General features: G+C 40.1%; 2 protein-coding genes across 2 annotated transcripts in view; one reads left to right on the top strand and one right to left on the bottom strand.

The window, feature by feature from the left end:
- Positions 1 to 18,984, bottom strand: part of CFAP47 (cilia and flagella associated protein 47) — a 276,161-nt gene that overhangs the window by 35,692 nt on the left and 221,485 nt on the right. The gene's annotated exons all lie outside the window — the stretch shown is intronic.
- Positions 2,913 to 6,576, top strand: LOC149919969 (uncharacterized). The gene has a single exon (XM_090123951.1). The coding sequence runs from the start codon at positions 3,325 to 3,327 to the stop codon at positions 6,343 to 6,345; it is 3,021 nt and encodes a 1,006-aa protein (XP_089980077.1). The 5' UTR covers positions 2,913 to 3,324; the 3' UTR covers positions 6,346 to 6,576.

Below are 18,984 nucleotides of genomic sequence, written 5' to 3'. Positions count from 1 at the left end.
TTCCTTGTCCTAAAGAGAAGAGTTCACATAAATTGTAGTGTGGCTTTAAAAATGAAACAAAGCAAAACAAAAACAAAACCCTTTAGACTTCTACTTACTGATACAACTTTGAAAGAACATCTGAAGGCTCAAAACAAAACAAGCAGGATAAAGTGAACTTCCTACATTTAATATTCAGAGATTATATGTATAATATGTAAATAAATCCCATTATTTTCTAGAGTCTAAATCATGTTTTTTGAACATTGGTGGGTTGCAATGTAGGTGCATAACACTGTATTAAAGAAAAATGAATCCAAAAGTAATTTTAGGACATAATTAAAATACATTTGAAAGAGCTGATATTACTGCTGTAGAAGCCATAGATATTCTGTACTATTTTTCATTTGATTGACATTTCTTAAAGTGAAAAACAAACAAACAAACAAAAAAAAACATGTATGCCTTCTATAAAAGTGACATTCCATAATAAAAAAAAAAAATTCCAATGGCTTGCCAGTCTTCCAAGTGTCAGAATACCAAACTCAGGGTATGTTGCAGTAATAAAGTTATAGATAAATCACATAAATTAGAACATTAATATCATACAGTCTTTCATTATCGATCTGTTAAAGAATTCTTGAAATTTCATGGAACTGACATCTCCAGGTTAGAGATTCAGCTTTTGTCTTTCTGTAGAGAAAGCTCTTGTTATGAGTAAATCTCACAACTAAGTTATATGTTCTAAATATTAGAGTTCATTTTTTCATGTCTACTACAATGTACACATGGTAAGAGAGGAATATCTGTATTGTTCCCTGGGTGTGACTGAATCTACAGAAGTTAGAATGTATGGGAGAAGCATTGCTCTCTCTGTTGTTGCTTCCTCTGATAAACAAAGACTGCTGTGTTCTCAAAAAATGTTTGCAGGGAAACTTTCATGTTCCCTTTCCTATAGACAGAGAGGCATAAAGGTGAAGATCCCTGCATACACATTTATTCCATTGCAATCATGTGCAACTTTATCTGTGGATTTTGTCCATTTCTTTCCTAGATTTTTTCGCTTTTTTTCATTGCAGTCATTGTGGCAGGCTGCCCCTCACGTTGCAAAAAGACTGTGTCAAGCAGAGAAAGCAGCTTCTCTCTTCCCTCAAAAGCACAAGAGTAGCTTTAACTTGCCACAAACTGCTTTCCCCCTACATTTTGATATGCATGTAAGAAAACACTTTCTCAGCTCTTTCAGCAAGACTATACCTACTAAACCAGAAGATATTACTATACGTATATACAATTTCAGTAGAAATCAGGAAGACCAGCCAAGTAGACCCTATTTGTTTGCAAACTTCATGTATTCAGCTAGGGTTACCAAGAAAGTATTCCCTCTCCATGCCCTCTACAGTGGTGCCTAGGAATTGCAAACAAAAAATTGCTGTTGCATCAGCACCACAGTAATTAGAAAATATCAAGGAGGAGCTGCTCAAGCTAATTTTTGATCTGTAGCATTGTGCCAGGATGGTTTGCAACTTTAAATAAATAAAATAACAGTAAAAAAAACTTTCAGAGGGTTTAAAGTAGAACAGGATCTTACTAATACCATTTGCAACTATTTTAACATGACAAATAGAACAGACTGTAAAATGATATTTTGCTGCATTATATCTATATTGTGTATACTGTCTGAACAGCAGCTTAATTATGCCTGTTACAGGACACAGTGCTATTTTAACAGTAAATTTTAATACAGAACACATATGGTATCATTCTGGGGCATTCTAGCAGAAAATTAGTTATTAAACATCATGAAAAGACAAATTTTCATGTAAGTGTTGAAATGGAATGTGTTCACATTTTTAATAAACATTCTCCTTATTAGAAGCTCTTCATAATGACAGTAATTTTTATATTACTGGGCTTGCCTGCAGCTGTCAAATAACCAACTGATTATTAACTGCTAGAAAGATTTATTTCCTTATGATTTTGCATAGTTAATAAGATAAATGAAATAGACCTAATTGCAAGAGCTACATATTTCTTCATGCTTCTCTTTTCTCATTCCCGTTTAGAAAATGTGGATCAGCAACTGCTGAATATGGGCAATTTTAGTACAAATCAGCATCTCTAGGTCACTCCACAAACTCTTCATAATAAAATTCACAGCAAGAAACTTTTTCTGAATAAAGCCACAACACATTTGTTACAAAGCTTTGAGCCCGATTTTTATAACACCTTTGTTCTATGTTACTGTCCTACAAGCCCTTAGGAAACTGCCAGAGTTATCACTATAAGCTCAGCTGACCCTTTACAAGACTGAAGCCACCTGATTAAAACCAAGCATCACAATTCGAGTCAACTGCCCTATGGAAAAGCACATCACCCACATTTCTTCATTTGCTACCCTGTTTTTTAAGCCTTGCTTCTCACTTCTCTAAAGGGACAGTGGAGAACACTGACTGTAAAAGAATCCTTGGACCTGACTTCTGAAGCTTAAGACTAAAACTCTAAATTAGATACTTAAATCAAAATAAATGTAATTTAAATTCTCTGCTTCACTTCTATGGAACACATCACTCAGATTGAGTTCTATGTTATTTTTGTGTCAGTCCTAGAAAGCATAGCACCGTGAAGTAACAAAGTAATGAGGCAGTGAATCTTTGTAGCAGAGATTTTCTTTGCAAGGACTATAGATGGGTAAAAATGCATTTGTTGTCTCTATGGTAGCATGGGAAAACGTTTAAGAGCAAGCATCCAACCTAGTGCCACGCTGATAAAACATGATTATGATGAGCAAAACATCCAGCAATATCTTTGAAGAGAGTCACCACCCTCATTTAACTTTATCCCAGTTTAAGTCATGTATTTTTCGTATCAGTAATGTACTTGGATCACAAAGTTTCTAGTTGTTGAAGGGACTATTGTAGTAGGCGTGGCGAGGAAACGGTATGTGACGGGGTCAGGTTTCCTATGCTCAGGGCTTGCCAAACGCTGCCCCACAATAGGACAGCAGGTAAGCAAGGGGTGTGGACAAAGCGGGACAAGAATATTTAAGTGCCTACCACATTTTAATAAACGCCATTTTGCCTCACGCACTCTGGGGTCTGTGTGAGCATTTGGCCCCGGCCCGGTTGGGGTCGGTTTCGCTGGCAAGTGGCGCCCTCGGTCGGCAGAGGACGAGCAATGAGAGACTACTACTACAAGTGGTGACCCCGACGTGATCTGCCTATCGAGGGTTAACCACCCGGCGTGCCCGTGAAGCGGAGAAGAGCCTGCGGAGTGGCGGCAGGTCGCTCACGGAAGACACATCGCGGAGAAGAGCCTGTGAAGTGGCGGCAGGTCGCGTGTGTAACCATGGAACAGATTATTAAGGTACTTTTGCAGTTTTGTAAGGACTACTGCGGCAAAAATACCCCTTCAAAGAAGGAGGTAGCCGCGGTGCTTTCGGTTTTAAAAAAGGGAGGGGAGCTGGACTCCCCTCAGCAAGTGCTGGATTCGGGTAGGTGGGATTCGCTCACCTCGGCTTTATGCCAACGCGCCATGAATAACCAAAAGGCTGCTGAACTTAAAACCTGGGGCTTGATACTTGGAGCCCTTAAGGCGGCTAAAGAGGAGGGTAAGCTTAAGGTGGAAAAAGGGGTGGAAAGGGCTCCGGGGGGCGGGTCTTTGCTACCTTGCAGTACTGACGACCAAAGCGTGGCGGACAAGATGGCGACGGTCGCCGCGGCGAAGGGCGGGGAAGAGGAACTCCCGACCGCATGTCTACCAACCGCTCCGCCCACTCCGCCCGCTCCGCCCCCGCCCTACCCTCCGCGGTCGTTATATCCTTCTTTGGAGGAAGAAAAGGCAAGGGCGGGGCTTCGTCCCAAAGGGGGGAGGGACGGGCGTCTGCTGACTGATTGGGCTAAAGTAAAGGAGGAGGCACAAGACCGGGGCCTTGCGAACCCGGAGGCATTTCCGGTAGTGATTTCCGATGATGATAACCCGATCTGGGTCCCGCTGGACCCGAAAGCGATAGCGAGGGTGCTTGAGGCAGTTGAAAAGAAAGGATTGAAGTCCCCCCTGACAATGAACGCCTTGGAGACATTAATATTGCCGGGACCCCTGTTACCATACGATATTGAGAATCTGATGCGCATGATTTTGAAACCGGTGCAGTATACGCTTTGGAAGGAGGAATGGCAGGCTAGACTTAGACAAATGCTGGTTACAGCCCAGAACGATCAGGGGAATCCGCTTCACGCGTCTAACCTGCAGAGATTGACGGGTAGTACGCCGGGTATGATCACTGCACATGCCCAGCTTGCGGAGCTGAGGCCCGGGGAACTAATAGCCACTACAGACGCTGCCCTTGAGGCGTTCAGAAGGCTCGCAAGAAATGCTGAGCCGTCTACTCCGTGGACGGAGATTGCACAAGGTCCCACTGAATCCTTCCAGGATTTTGCGGATAGGTTGATCAAGGCAGTGGAGGGATCGGAGCTGCCTAGGGCAGTGCACGGCCCCGTGATCCTGGATTGCCTCTATCAAAAGTCGAGCTCGGACGTACGGGCTCTATTACGGGCGGCGCCAGACAGGTTCCACACCCCCGGTGAGGTCCTTAAGTATGTGATGGACAAGCAAAAGTCTCAATCATCAGTGGCAAGCGAGGTTGCTGCAGCGGTAGCTGAGGTGATGCTAGCGCATGGGGTTGCCGGGCGGCAGAGTCCAGATCGCCCGCCTGGGCCATGCTTCAGGTGCGGTCAATTAGGTCATTTCAAGGCACAGTGTAAGAGCAACGGGGGTATAGTGTGCCAAATATGCGGGAGGAGAGGTCACACTGCACCGCAATGTAGAGCTCGTGGGCTGCGATCTCGAGGTAGGGGGGATGAGGGTCCCTCTTACGATTCACGGGATTCTCAGGAAAGGCGGGCTTTGGATCTAGGCCTGCCACTAGCTGCGCTATCGTTGAGCTGTGGGGAGCGCCCCTTGGTGAAGATTACAGCCGCAATTACGGAGCTTCCCGCTGGCTCCCCAGGGCCGCGATCTATTTTCCTTACCGCCCTGGTGGACTCAGGAGCGGATGTGACAGTTTTTGCGGAGTCTGACTGGCCGCCCACGTGGCCAACGGGGGCCACTCAAACTATAGCGGGAGTGGGGGGAACTGCTCCAACGCGGAGGTCAGCCAAGCAGATCGAGATAATCGTGGTCAACAGAGACGGTTCCCTGGAGAAGCCCGTCCTGCTGACCCCGCTGGTAGCGCAGGTACCGGGAACCCTGTTGGGGCGAGATTACCTGCGGAGTGTGTCTGCTCGGATACAACTGCAGGCCTTAATTGCCCAGTGGGCAGGCACAGATCCGCGGCTGAAGCCATACAACGAGACCTCTTGGACTGTGGTCAGTCCTGTGAACACGGAGGCTTTCTCCATTACTTCGGGTTATTGCGGGTATACCAAAAATGAAACACGGGTCTTCACAGGGCGCAATACAACCTGCTTGTCAAAGGGTGGGGTCCTTTCTAAATCTAGCGGTAGATCCTCATTTAATTGTACGGCAGTTTGGGACTTTTATGGGTATGGGTTCACTTTCAAACGGGGGGTCAACGAGGTGCTATGGAATAACAAAACGGCTAAGGCGTTGCCCCCTGGAATCTTCTTGATCTGTGGGGATAGAGCCTGGCAGGGCATCCCGCACAATGCCTTAGGAGGACCCTGTTACCTAGGGGAACTGACATTACTGTCTCCGAATTTCACGACATGGATGCAGTATGGCCCGAGCATCACGGGTCACCATCGTCGCCGAAAGCGTTCGAGCCCTCTCCCGGAGAATTGTAACGATGAGGTAGAGTTATGGAGTGCCACAGCACGGATATTCGCATCATTTTTCGCCCCTGGGGTTGCTGCAGCACAGAGCTTGGCTCAGATAGAACGCCTAGCATGTTGGTCAGCTAAGCAGGCGAATTTAACAACATTAATATTGAATGCGATGCTAGAAGACACAAACAGCATTCGGCATGCGGTGCTGCAAAACAGAGCAGCCATCGACTTCTTGCTCCTGGCACAGGGGCATGGATGTGAAGACCTAGAAGGAATGTGTTGCTTCAATCTTAGCGACCACAGTGTATTCATCCATAAAGCGCTGAAAGCCCTGCGAGACCATACGGAGAAGATCCAAGTGGAGGACGACCCCATCGGGGACTGGCTGAGAAGTGTGTTTGGCAACTTTGGAGGATGGGTTGCGAAAATTATTAAGGTAGTTGCGCTAGTATTGCTCGCAATAATTTGTATTGCGGCCATTTTGCCGTGCATAATCATGTGTTTCCAGAATTGCCTCACAAGGATCATGTGGCAAGTTATGGACCAACGGATTCTGTATCACAAAACGAAGGAACAGTTGTGAGAGATGTACTCGCGTTGCGATCGCGCTGTTACGGGATATTCCTGAGCATAGGGAGGGGGAGATGTAGTAGGCGTGGCGAGGAAACGGTATGTGACGGGGTCAGGTTTCCTATGCTCAGGGCTTGCCAAACGCTGCCCCACAATAGGACAGCAGGTAAGCAAGGGGTGTGGACAAAGCGGGACAAGAATATTTAAGTGCCTACCACATTTTAATAAACGCCATTTTGCCTCACGCACTCTGGGGTCTGTGTGAGCATTTGGCCCCGGCCCGGTTGGGGTCGGTTTCGCTGGCAAGTGGCGCCCTCGGTCGGCAGAGGACGAGCAATGAGAGACTACTACTACAGACTATCTCCTTGATGCATTGCTGTTAAGTCTGTAACATCTCAGAGTAACTCCCATTTACAGTGCCCAGAACAACAACAATCAGTTCAGTTCCCTCAAACTGAAAAAGAGAGATAAGGAGGAGCTCACTGTGTCTTCTGATGTGGAACCATTTAATAGTGGTTTCTTTTTTTCTCTCTTAACAGTTTCTCCATGAAAATTACAAACATAGAATAATTCAAATTAAAACCACAGTTGGCCTTGCTAAAATTAACAGTAGTGACACAGATGTTAATCCAGTATAATCAGGTTTTTTACCATCAACCTCAGGATTTGGAAAGGGCAGCCTCCAGGATATTTGCAGACAACAGATGCTGTTAGGGAAGGATTATTACTTATTTATTTAGGAACTCATCTTGAAAAGGAGGATTGATATCAGCCAGTAGAAAGAGAGATCACCAGCACTCCAGTAAGTATGTGAAGTACATAACAAAAAAACAGGCCTATGTATTCTTCATCTATGTTCACTGCTAGAAGAGATAAAAGCTTGGCTCATATATGAAGACGAAGATGTTTTCTATTGTTGCTCTTCCAAAGGTTCAATGCTGAGTTCCAGGAATTGAAGAAAAAACAGGCAAAACATTTACCTTAACTCTTACTAAGGGTGGGAAGGCAGATTTGTTTTTGTTTGCATCTTTTTTTTTTTTTTTTTTCTTTTTTTTAAAATACCTCTTAAGAGGATGCTTGAAGTTTTGATTTACTATTGGTAAAACATTATTACAGACATTTATTACAGGTTCTAATTAACAAACTGTGAGAATACAGTACTCTGTTAATCTGCCTACATTAGTTTTATAATTAGTCAGTTTCAATGAGAGGAGGAATAAAATTTTCTGGATCAACAGCCAGCAGTCAACAACCTCTGTGTGTGAAGATACTCAAAACCTGACTGACTGTCACCCTGGACAACTTTACCTTACCTTCCTTGAGCAATAAAGGGGATGGATGAGAGGTCCCTTGACCCCTAAATGATGTGACTGTGCAATTCTTTTTTATATATGTCTGAAGTTAACTGGGAAGATAATTGGTTGCTCAGCCTCTCAAGTAATCACAGACATGGAAAGGAAACAAAATTAAATTTGGTCTAACTTATGCTTTTTCATGGCACATATGTTATAGCAGAACTCCCGTCTGCACCTTCTCCGGGGCAAAGAAGATGACATGTAATGTAGTTCAATATAAAATGTAATGTAGTTCTCTATTAAAAAAAAAAAAAAAAAAAAAAAGCATCTAAAATGATAACAATGCAATCTCATCCTGGTTTTTGATGGTTACACTATCATTTTTTCTCTCTTCAGTTCAGTTTAAGTAGACAAAATGAAAGAGATATTCCTTTCACAGGTGGTCCACAGTGGTTGTATTTTTAGGACGAATCTGCTTCCTCAATTATGGATTATTTCCCCAAAAGTTAGAGTTGTCCTTTGCCCTATATCTGAAAGTTTCAGAGAATCACAGAATGGTTGAAGTTAGAAAGGACCTCTGGCAGACACATGCTCCAAACTGTTCAGGCAGGGCCACCCAGAACAGGTTGCCAGGACCCACATCCAGGCAGTACCTGAAGATCTCCAAGAAAGGAGACTTCACCTCTCTAGGCAGTGTATGCAAAACACAGAAGTGCTTCTTGATGTTCAAAGGGAATCACCTGTGTTCCAGCATGTATCCATTGCTTCTTGGGCAACACTGAAGAGAGCCTGGCTCCATCTTCTTTGCACCCTCTCTTCAAGTATTTATAAACATTGACAACATCCCTCAAGTTCCTTTTTTGAAAACTGTAAGTCGTGAATATGCAACTCACACACTAATAAGCAATTCCACAAATGACTGGTTGAAACTTGGAAAGTTGCTTTGAGAAAGAAATGGCACGAATGAAAGGATGGATGTTTGAGTCTTTAACTGAAAGGCTTCACATCATCACTATCATAAGCACACAATAAAATGTATTAGATACAGCATGTTTAAAAGCTTTGTTTGTAATTCTATGAATCTTGTGTTAATACCATTTTGTACATTTCTGGCAGAGTCTTTCAGGCTTATTTTATTAAGAGATTTAATTTAGAAGGATTTCTGGTACTAAATAATGGATACAAGTTAAACATTTGTTATTTAGATTAAAATTAATTGATTGAGAACAGGGCTCAGTAATTAAATATGTTGTTTCATTTACTGTAATTTACTTTGCTTTTAAACAAAGCCTGTCTAAAAGGCACAAAGTTTCCTTTTTCATTTACAAAATTATCATTTTCTAACTAATAGTCAATTATGCATTTGTGGACAAAATAAAAACAATTATTTTGATAGAAATACCTACTGCATTTATTTATCACAGATGTGCATTATCATCTCATCTTAAAAGGTTTAAGCACACCAAGGGGAAAAAAACAAATGGCTCCAAACACAGCAATTCACCTCTTCAGCATAACCAAAACAAGAAAAAAGGCTGAAGGTCTTCATCTCTTGGGAACTATTGAAAAATATATGTAACAAAGATTGTAAAGACTGTGAAGATCATACACTCTTACTGAGGATAAGTGAACAATCATTTTTTTTAAGATTCCCACTGTAAGATAACTGTGTAGTGTATTTCAAAAGAAAGTCTCCATCACTTCCACACCACATTTCATGGCTTGCTTTGGTGAAAGAAAGTGTCTTATTTGATACATGGATTACATAACTGTTTAAAACCCAGCTTAGTCCAGAACATATTGCTGATCTCCTAAACCTCAGCAGATTTAACCTTCGGTTAGGTGTTACAGAGCTGCCAAATATTTAAAACAAACAAAAAAATTAATTGTTTCACATTCATTTCTGTGCCACATTCAAAAACATTTTTCATGCCTGCCGATATGTTCTGTATTCATATTGGCAGCACAGGATATCATTGCAATTTCTCACCACTGGCATTTTGATGATGGACTTTGTGAAATTCAGCCAGCAAACACATTAGGAAAGACACATGAACTGCAGGAGATGAGAACAGCAAGAAGGCAAAACTGAGTAGCAGTGCAGAACAGTATGATGCAAGTGAGAACAGGAAGATGATTGCAAAGATAGAGAATAGCTGCTAATACAACTTGGAAAAAAAAAAAACACAAAACATCTTAGGGACCAAAAGAAGGGTGACAGACATAGTGACTTGCAAAATGATTGTTCAGTGGCGAACAGAAGTGGAGACTGCATCATACAGAAGTCACTTAGCATAGGGAATACCAAATAGGAAGAGAAAAGACTGACATAATCAGGAATGAGTAGTAACAATTTTATAATTACTCTATGGCCTAACATTTTTCCAATACTTTATGGCATACTGACAGTTCCACCTGCTTTTTCATTTTGGAAACAGAATCTTACATGCTCTGCACAAATAATAGGAAAACTATATCCCACTCTATCTCCTTCTTCCTCTGCAGCAGTGAATTAACAGTATTCCATATTTAAGAAAGCACAGCCTACTAGCACTTAGTATCCTCCCAAAATCTTTCTAGTGTCTAGACATAAAAAATAAACAAACAAACAAAAAAACCACTAAGTTTTATTCTTTTGCTCTCAAAGAAAATTCACATTAACCTACAATAAAGTATTAGGCAAGTAAATTAAGAGTATGCCAGCTTCACCTTTCCTTAATCTTCTTCTAGACCCAAACTCACACAAAAATGTTTTTAGTCCATGGTTGAAAGAAAACAGCAATTGCTCCAGTTCAGGCATAACTCAATTTTAGACATATGTCAAATATCTTATTATTTTTGACATATATATTTTCACTTTCATTTTAAACTATTCCTAGATATACATATCTCTTAATCCTATCTCTGAAGGCACAGTCAAATTCTGAAGCTAGGGCAGATTTTAATCAATATCAGGAAAGTACTGTAAAATTGGTAGTGACATTGGTGCTGCTATATCCTACATTTTATATTCAACTAAACACTGTACTACCTACTACAAGTTTCCAGGAGATGTATTGCAATTCATATAAAACTGGAAACAGATACAAGTCTCCAATTGACTCCTGTACGTGAATGAGATACAGTGATTACTCAGCACTTCTGCTTTCACAAAGTTGTTTTCTTGACATATTTTATACCCTTTGAAAAAGCCGGTTTAGCTATTACTCTCCTCTGTGAGTTACACATATATCTATTTCCTGAGTTATAAACTTTCATATTCTTCATCATTCAAGGTTCACTGTTTTTTGTAGTAGGGCAGAATTGATCTCTATGCTGGTTTCTGCAGGTTTTTTCAGTTGTTTCCTAGTACTCCTAGTACTAGAAAATTGTCAAAGTTTGTAAAAAGAATCCCTCTTGAAAAGCAGCTTCTGCCCACTAATGTGAAATAGTCATAAAACAATAGTCCCATGAATCACAGAAACCATGACATAGTAAAGAATGTATTATTCACATGGAGGGAGAATTTCTAAACTAAAATACTTCCCATATTAGCAAGTTTCTTTCTTCTGGAGGCAGCATTTCTGTATTGCAGCAAATAAGATTTCTTGCTATTAATATTAAAAGGCTTTTTAATAATATTATAAGAAAGAGTCTTGGGATTTAATTGAGATTTGTCTTGGCATAAATTGATTTTAGTTTCTTTTAGTTATGACAGCAATTGGTCAGCAGTCAGCAATTGGACAGCAGTCAGGTTTGTTTTACGATGTTTTGAGTTTATAGAGTTAAAAGGAAATATCTGTGCAGACTGAATTATCTGTGATTCTATCTATTTTTATTCTGTCCGGAATACAAAATGGTTTACAAGAGTGCAAACACAGGATGATACCACAGGTCCACAACAGTAAATACAATTCAAAAAAGCCACAACAGGAATACAATCTTGTAAAACAAGATTAGAGATATTAGGGAATACAAAACTGAATAAATGAGAACAGGATGTAAGAATAAATTCATTCATGCAGAATTCATTAAGATAATGCATAACAATAAATCCAGTCAGATCCTAAAACTCATGAGGAAAGAATACACTTTTCTAGCCCTCTAAGCAAGCACAGAAGTTGGGACATTCATAACTTCTTGACATTGCCTTCCAATGCCTGTTCCTTGTTGAAGACTGGTGCTGTCAAGCTTAGGAAACAGTGTGGTACCAGAAGGATAAGCATCTTTATAACCTTTTTAACTATTTTACTTTTCTGTATTATTTTGAATTCTAAATTGCAGTAGTATTGTAAATGGACTAACAATAACTCTTTTAGTATTCTGCCACATTAGAGAAACAAGAATTTTTTGGTTCTAGTTATGTCCCCTTTTACCCACTGTGTTTAGTGTATAATAGCCTAAAATCCAACATGTGGATCAACACTGACTCCTGAAACTTGGCAGTAGATAATCTCTACCTAATCTATTTACCACGTTGAAGAAATGAGGTATACTTATTGGTCAGCCTGAAAAAATAAAAACAGAAGAACAGGCTAAACCAAAAATACATAGTCAAGTTTCTACTCACAAAGCAGAAGAGCAAATTAAATACAAAACACCCTGAATTTTGGAAGAGCAGACTTAAGGCTCCTCAGGGAACCAATTAGCAAGGAGCCCTAGGAATATGTTTTAGTGGTGCTGGGGTCCATCAGTGCAGCTTACTTTGTAGGTACCAATCCCTTAAGAGCACAGGAACAGTAAATTTCAGAATTTAAGATACCATGTAAATGAAGAAGAAGATTGTCTTATCCAAGCAAGGATCTTCCTGAAGAGATTAGACAGGAACATAAAGTGTATGGATGCGAGGAGAAAGGGCGGGTGACACGGGAGGAATACAGAGATGCTGTTCATCATTGTAGGGAGATAATTCATGCAGCAAAAACTCAATTAGGGTTGAGGTTGGCCATTACTTTGAGGATCACAGATAACAGTGGTCCAATACTTAATGAGGTTGGTCACCTCACAAATAGGGACACAGACAAAGCAGTGACCTTTAATGCCTTCTCTGTCTCTGTCACTGACACCAATGATGGGCTCTGGGATCACTAGAGCACTGATTTAAGTACCATGACTGTGGGAATGATAAAATTCCAGTCAATTCTGAACTCATGAAGGATATGCTGCTTCATGTGCACACATATGTCTCTGTGGCCCAGCAGCATTCATCCCAAGGTACTCAATAGCTTGCTGACGGCATTGTGAGAATTCATTCAATTATTTTTTAATTGTCTTGGAAATCTCAAGAGATCCCAGCTGGCAAATATTGTCCCTATTTTCAAGAGGGGCAAGACAGAAGGCCCTTGTAGTCACAGGCCTTTCAGTTTCATTTCAGTCCCTGGTAAAATTATGGAGGAGGTTAATGAAAAACACTTGAAAGGCAATGAATTCCTTGGTAACAGCCAACACAGTTTCGTGAAGAAAAGTCCTGTTTAACAAATTTTATTTCCTTTCATGACAAGTTACCCATCTAGTTGACTATGGGAAGGCAACTGCTGTAAACATTTTGGATTATGAGAAAAATATGTGTTATATGTGTATGAGAAAAATGAGTGTTATACTGTTTTTCACAGTATCCTTCTGAACAGCATGCAGCTAGACGAAAACATAGTGCAACAGAACAGCTCAAACAGTTCCAGTAAATGGGGTTATATCAGGCTGGTGGCCAGTTACTAGTAGGGTTCTGCTGGGCTCCATTTTATGGTGAGATCTCTTCAATGTTTTCATCAATGACTTGTGTACAAGACTTGAAGATGCATTAAGTTTGTGGATGACAATAAACAAGGAGCTGATCTTGACTCCTTCCAATGCCTCTGCAACTAAGGCCTTACAGAGAGATTTTGACAAAGCTAGGAGTCACCAACTACATGAATTTTAACAAGAATAACTGCTAGATTCTGCACCTGGGACAAGGTAACCCTAGTGATATATGCAGACTGGGGGAGGAGAGGCTGGAGAGCAATCCCACAGAAAGGGATCCTGGGATTCTGGATGAAAGCAAGTTGAACATGTGTGTGACCCAGAAGCAAAAATGATCAACTACAACCGAAGATGCATCAGTCCCAGCACTGCCAGCTGGCTGAGGGGTGGGATTGTCCTGCTCTATCCTGTTCTGCCACAGCCTAACCTCAAGCACCACGTGAAGTTTGGGGCACTACAATGCAAGAAGGACATAAAGCTATTAGAGAGCACCCAAAGGAGGGCTGTGAAGATTGGGAAGGGCCTAGTGGGAACGAAGTATGAGAGAGCAGAAGAGCTGAGGGGAGGCCTGATTGCAGCTGCAGCTCCTCACAGGGAGTGGAGGGGCAGCGCTAAGCTCTGCTCTCTGGCCCGAGGGAACGGCATGGAGCTGGGTCAGGGGAGGGGCAGCTGGGGGTTAGGGACAGGGTCTGCACCAGAGGGCGGCGGGCACGGAACGGGCTGCACAGGGCCCTGGGCATGGCCCTGAGTGCTGGAGTTCAGGGAGCATCTGGACAGCGCTCTCCAAACATAGAGTTTGGTGGTCCTGTGTGGAGCCTGGATTTGAACGCAATGATCCTTTTGGTCCATTCCAAATAAAGATATTCTAAGATTCCATGATTAACAGTTCTAGATTCCACCTTTTCACCCATAATCCTTAGGCAGAACAGTAGTTTTTGGAGCTGTGGATTCAGTCTTTACATGAACTATTCAAAACACTGTCTCTTTAAACTTTTCCACTATTCAGTAACTTTGCAAATTGAATTTCTTTGTTTTTCTCCATATAAGTGAAATATTCTAAGGCTAACCAAAATATTGCTGCAATGCAATTGGAGCTCTTGAGTTTAGACTAGGAGCTAATACCTTCAGAGAATATCCTCCAGCTTTGTTTTCTATTTGTGTTACTTCTCTTTACAGGAAAAGTTCTGTTGCACAATTTTTAGTCCTTTCTCTCAGACAGCAAAGCAAACATTTCTAAATCTTCACTTTACTGTATTCTATATGGTACACATCATAAGACATATCAGCTGCAAAACAGCTCTGTCAGTTTTAGAACAATGAGCTTTCCACAGAAACTGAATATGATGATTAACAACAAAAACAACACAGTCCTTGGTACTTACGCAAAGCATTTTTTCCCTCCTAATGTAATCTATGAGTTCATGATGTTTCTTGTGGCATAACGCAGGTGAAAAAGGGGGGTGGAGAGGGAATCATACACCGAGAAGAAGGTTTCAGGATTCAATTTACAAAATTCTATTGGGGGAAAAAAAATTCTTCAGAGAAGACAAAGGACCCTCATTTCTTATACATTTATTAGTGATCATTTTGATTATTTCCTTGGCCTTTGCAAAAATGAAGTATGGCCTAAATGTCGTTGCTGTATGATTTTATTATAATTTTAGGAGCGAGCACTGATTTAACTGTAGAGGTCTCTTACAGAGATGAGCAATCATATATCTATGATGACAGTTTAAATAATACATCTTATGTTCTGGCTTTGATCACTTTTCATGCAAAACCTGCTCCAGAATTTATTAAGGTTACCACAGACCTAGACAAGGTAAACAAAAAAATATCAGCAGTATCATCTAGTAAGAAATTATTTTGAACTGTTAAATGCCTTTCTAATTCAGAGACATTTTGAATTTTTATGGTCACAGCAGTAATTTACATCAACTTTCTCTCTTCTTTTTTTAATTAGTAATGCTTTCTCTGCCAGAACTGGCTTGTCTCTTGTTCATAGATCTCAAACTACAAACTAACCTCAGACTCTAAACTAATTCACCATGTCTACATGAAGTTATCTTTTATTGCCATTGTGGACTCAAATGTAATTTATGCATATACCATGTAAGGACTCATAAGTTTTGAGATCTGTAGAAGGCAACATGTGTTAACATTAGCAAGTAGAGGGACTTAATTTACAAGTAAATAGGTTCCAGGAGTTTGAAAAGTCAGCCTGTATTTCTCTAACTGATAACAGTAGCAAAAAGAAAAGAACTATTTCAACTTAATCCACAGTTTGAAGAATTAGTTAAATCTTTGTATCCAAGTAACTAAACTATACAAAAATTTCATTCTTTGGTAAAGAGACAAAACACTAAGAAAGAAAAAAAAAAAAAAAGGATTATTATAATACAGTTTGCAATCTTGCACTTGAATAGCAAGTAAAGCAAAGTTGGCAAGATGGAGATCATTCAAAACTTCCCCAATATCTATTGACAATATGTTACTATGATGTGTATTGTGGTCTTGCACCACTGTTTGATAAACCAGAACTGCTTGTTTTTGCAATACCAAAAAGTGAATGTGTTATTCATACAAGTCTGAATAACAGCTCTTTTTAACAATTAACTTCTTATTTTCCTATTTAATAGAGAAGATTTTTTCAGTGGTTGAAAAGAAGTTCCTCTCTGGTTGAAAAGAACTTCCTCTCCGAAGTTTAGGTACTATGATTCATGAGCAGGACAAGTGTCACATTAGAACAGACACAAAAACTAAGTTACAATTAAATGGAGAAATGGCAAAATTTTTTTCCTCTCTTCTCCCCTTCCTCTTCAAAGAAATAAAATTGTTAAACCTCAGCATTCCTATCAGGTTCAAGGTAATCATTAGAGGTGTTTATGAATGATAGTATTAACCTGATCTCCATGTAAAACAGGAAAGGTTTCAGCATAAATTCTGTAAAAGCTGAAAATGAGGACCTATATACATCATAAGATGTAAAAGAGAAAGAAATTAAGTTTTGCAGAGACTTAAATTGAGAGGAAAAAGGTGGCAGTGGTTAAGTATTCTTTTTGCAAATATACCCTGACAGATACAACCCCAGTGGCTTCATCAAACCAAAACAGACCTTGCCTAATCATCCACGTATTATGACAGAAAAGTAAATCAGGAAATCTAATTTCCCCTTGTAAATGAAAGATATCAATTTTTAATGAGAATGTGAATAATTTATTTTTTCTCCTATAAAAAATATTTTGAATACTTTATTAATTTTAGAAACAGTATGATAAATATCTAGATAAGAGAATTGAAGCAGCAGAGTAGTAAGGACATGGTGTTCATTTTAATTAAATTATTCCTCCCCTGCAGTGAACAATTTTAAAGTCACCATTTGTCAAGAACAGGAGCTGTAGTAATACTGACACAGGTTAGGTTTAACAATATATAGTGGACATGGAGAAATACATAATTTTAGATGAACATGTAGGTATTGTCACAACTAAAGTATTTATCAAAATAGTTACACACACACACACACACACAAATCACACCAAGTCATACTACAGCAATTAGAATAGATTCCTGACACATACATTTACATTTCCTGTAATTTCACTCCAACTGAAGTATATGTTTAATTTTAGTTCTTTCTTATTTAGGGTTTGTCTCAGATATAAGAAATCAAACATACCAAAATATGCTACTGAAATATCAACTTCATCCACCACTCAAAACAACACAAAATGCATCTTTCCCAGCATGAATAACTTGTCTAAATTATGAATGCAACTCTTAGCAGCTATTCTTTCAATTAATCACATACCCTGCCAAAGAACTAAACAAATTATTTGAACGCATTTGAGACAAAATTGGCTTTCATAGATACAAATATATCTGTCCCTCTTTAAAATTCAGTCTTCAGTATGTTAGAATTTTGCCAACATAGATACTTGACAAGTGTTGTTAATGACAGGTACTGAATGGGGAGCAGAGAACAAGGACAGATATCCAATTTCCTTTGATATGTTCAGTGACTACAGTGCTAAATCCAGGAAGAGTACAAGTTACAGAACCCCTTTATGATTTGGCCATTGTCCTTTGTGGGAAACCCACAAGATAATGCAGTGAAATCTCTGGCATGCTATGCAAACTAATTGGGATTATTGCCTAAAGGGGTATGGAAATTATGATGGGGAACAAGGGAAAGAGAAGATTTGGAGAGTACAAAACCTACAGGAAGTTAAGATGAGTGAATATGGGAGGGAAAATAGAAAGACCAAAGTGGATGAAAGAGGAAAAGCATAGGAAAATAAAGGTGAAAGAGGATAAAAGACACCAGCTGTGTAAGCAGGTGCTGGTCAGTAAAGCTGTCTGCCTAAGTCTCAGCTCAATCACTGTCTTTTATTAAATCCTATTTCTAACTATCTTCTGTGTAAATACACTTACTATTCTGAGTCTCTGTGTGTCAGTAAGTAGCAAAGTTCAAGCTGGACCAGACAGCAAAGAGGATGAGGCTCCAGCATCAGCTACGATAGAATGTTTAAGACCAGTTACCAGAGGGGGCACTGCTTTGTGTTGGTGGCAGGATGTCAGCTGCTGCCTTATATCAATCCATACTAGCCAGGAAGATCATCAGCATCTGGGAAGACCCATGATAAGGATCAATGACTGGGCCTACAGGCTGACTTTGCATATAGGTCAGGCTTAAATCTGTGCTAGTTTAGTATTCAAGAGATTAGCAGTCATGCATGGACATATGAGCTGACTGAGCAAATACATACATATATGTTCTGCTGGTGAACATCAAGCAAGATTAGCCAGGAAGTAGGAGCAGACCAGGATCCAAAAAGACCCAAGGTCTGTGCCAATGACCAGATAAGGAGCCACAGATCTGAGTACTGGAGAAACTTAAGCTGCATGCTTAAGTTTCAAAAGATCTGAGGGTGGTGTTAATGCATCAAGAGAGTGAGGGTGCATGTCTGTACCTCCAGCACACTCAGTCCCAATCAGTCAAACACCCAAAAATGCAGCAGGCTGTCCATGCTGTTCATAATTACGAGAGTGCTAGCTTTTCTTATGGGAATGCTGGGAAAGGCACTGCTCTCTGCAATGATTGGTTGTGTTTGTACTCTGTGTGTATGTCTGGGGGAATAACTGCTCAGCCTGACTGCTGTGAGGCAGAAGACCCTGCCTCAAATTCATCTCTATGAGAAAGGAAAACTAAATCTTCATGGTTCCAAAGTCCATTGAACTCTAATCTCTAACAGTTAGATGTTCACACTGTATTTTTATTAAGCATTCTACATCTTTCACTACATCATGGACCCTCTTAATTTTACACTTTATTCGGCAATATTTTTTCTGCTATGGTAACAGCTTTGAATCCAACTAAGAAATATATTGCTAAACTAAAGCTCAGCCAATGCTGACTCCACCAAGAAGTAGAAAATAAATGCCTGGATGTCCAACACATTCAGACAGTTTTCCTAAATAATCCTGAGGACTACTAAATAAAAGGAAAGAAAACAAAACCACCTTTCCCTTTGTATTCAAATTGAGATTACATGCAACAACTAGTGATGTTGCAATTTAAGACTATTTTCATAAAGCAACAGTATTATATATCTATCAAAGTATTGTCACATAGAATT

This window comes from Phasianus colchicus, chromosome 1 (assembly GCF_987193195.1).
Source record: "Phasianus colchicus chromosome 1, bPhaCol1.hap1.1, whole genome shotgun sequence".
Lineage (NCBI taxonomy): Eukaryota > Metazoa > Chordata > Aves > Galliformes > Phasianidae > Phasianus > Phasianus colchicus.
Note: the sequence above shows the minus strand (reverse complement) of the source record. Positions and strands in the feature narration are given on the sequence as shown.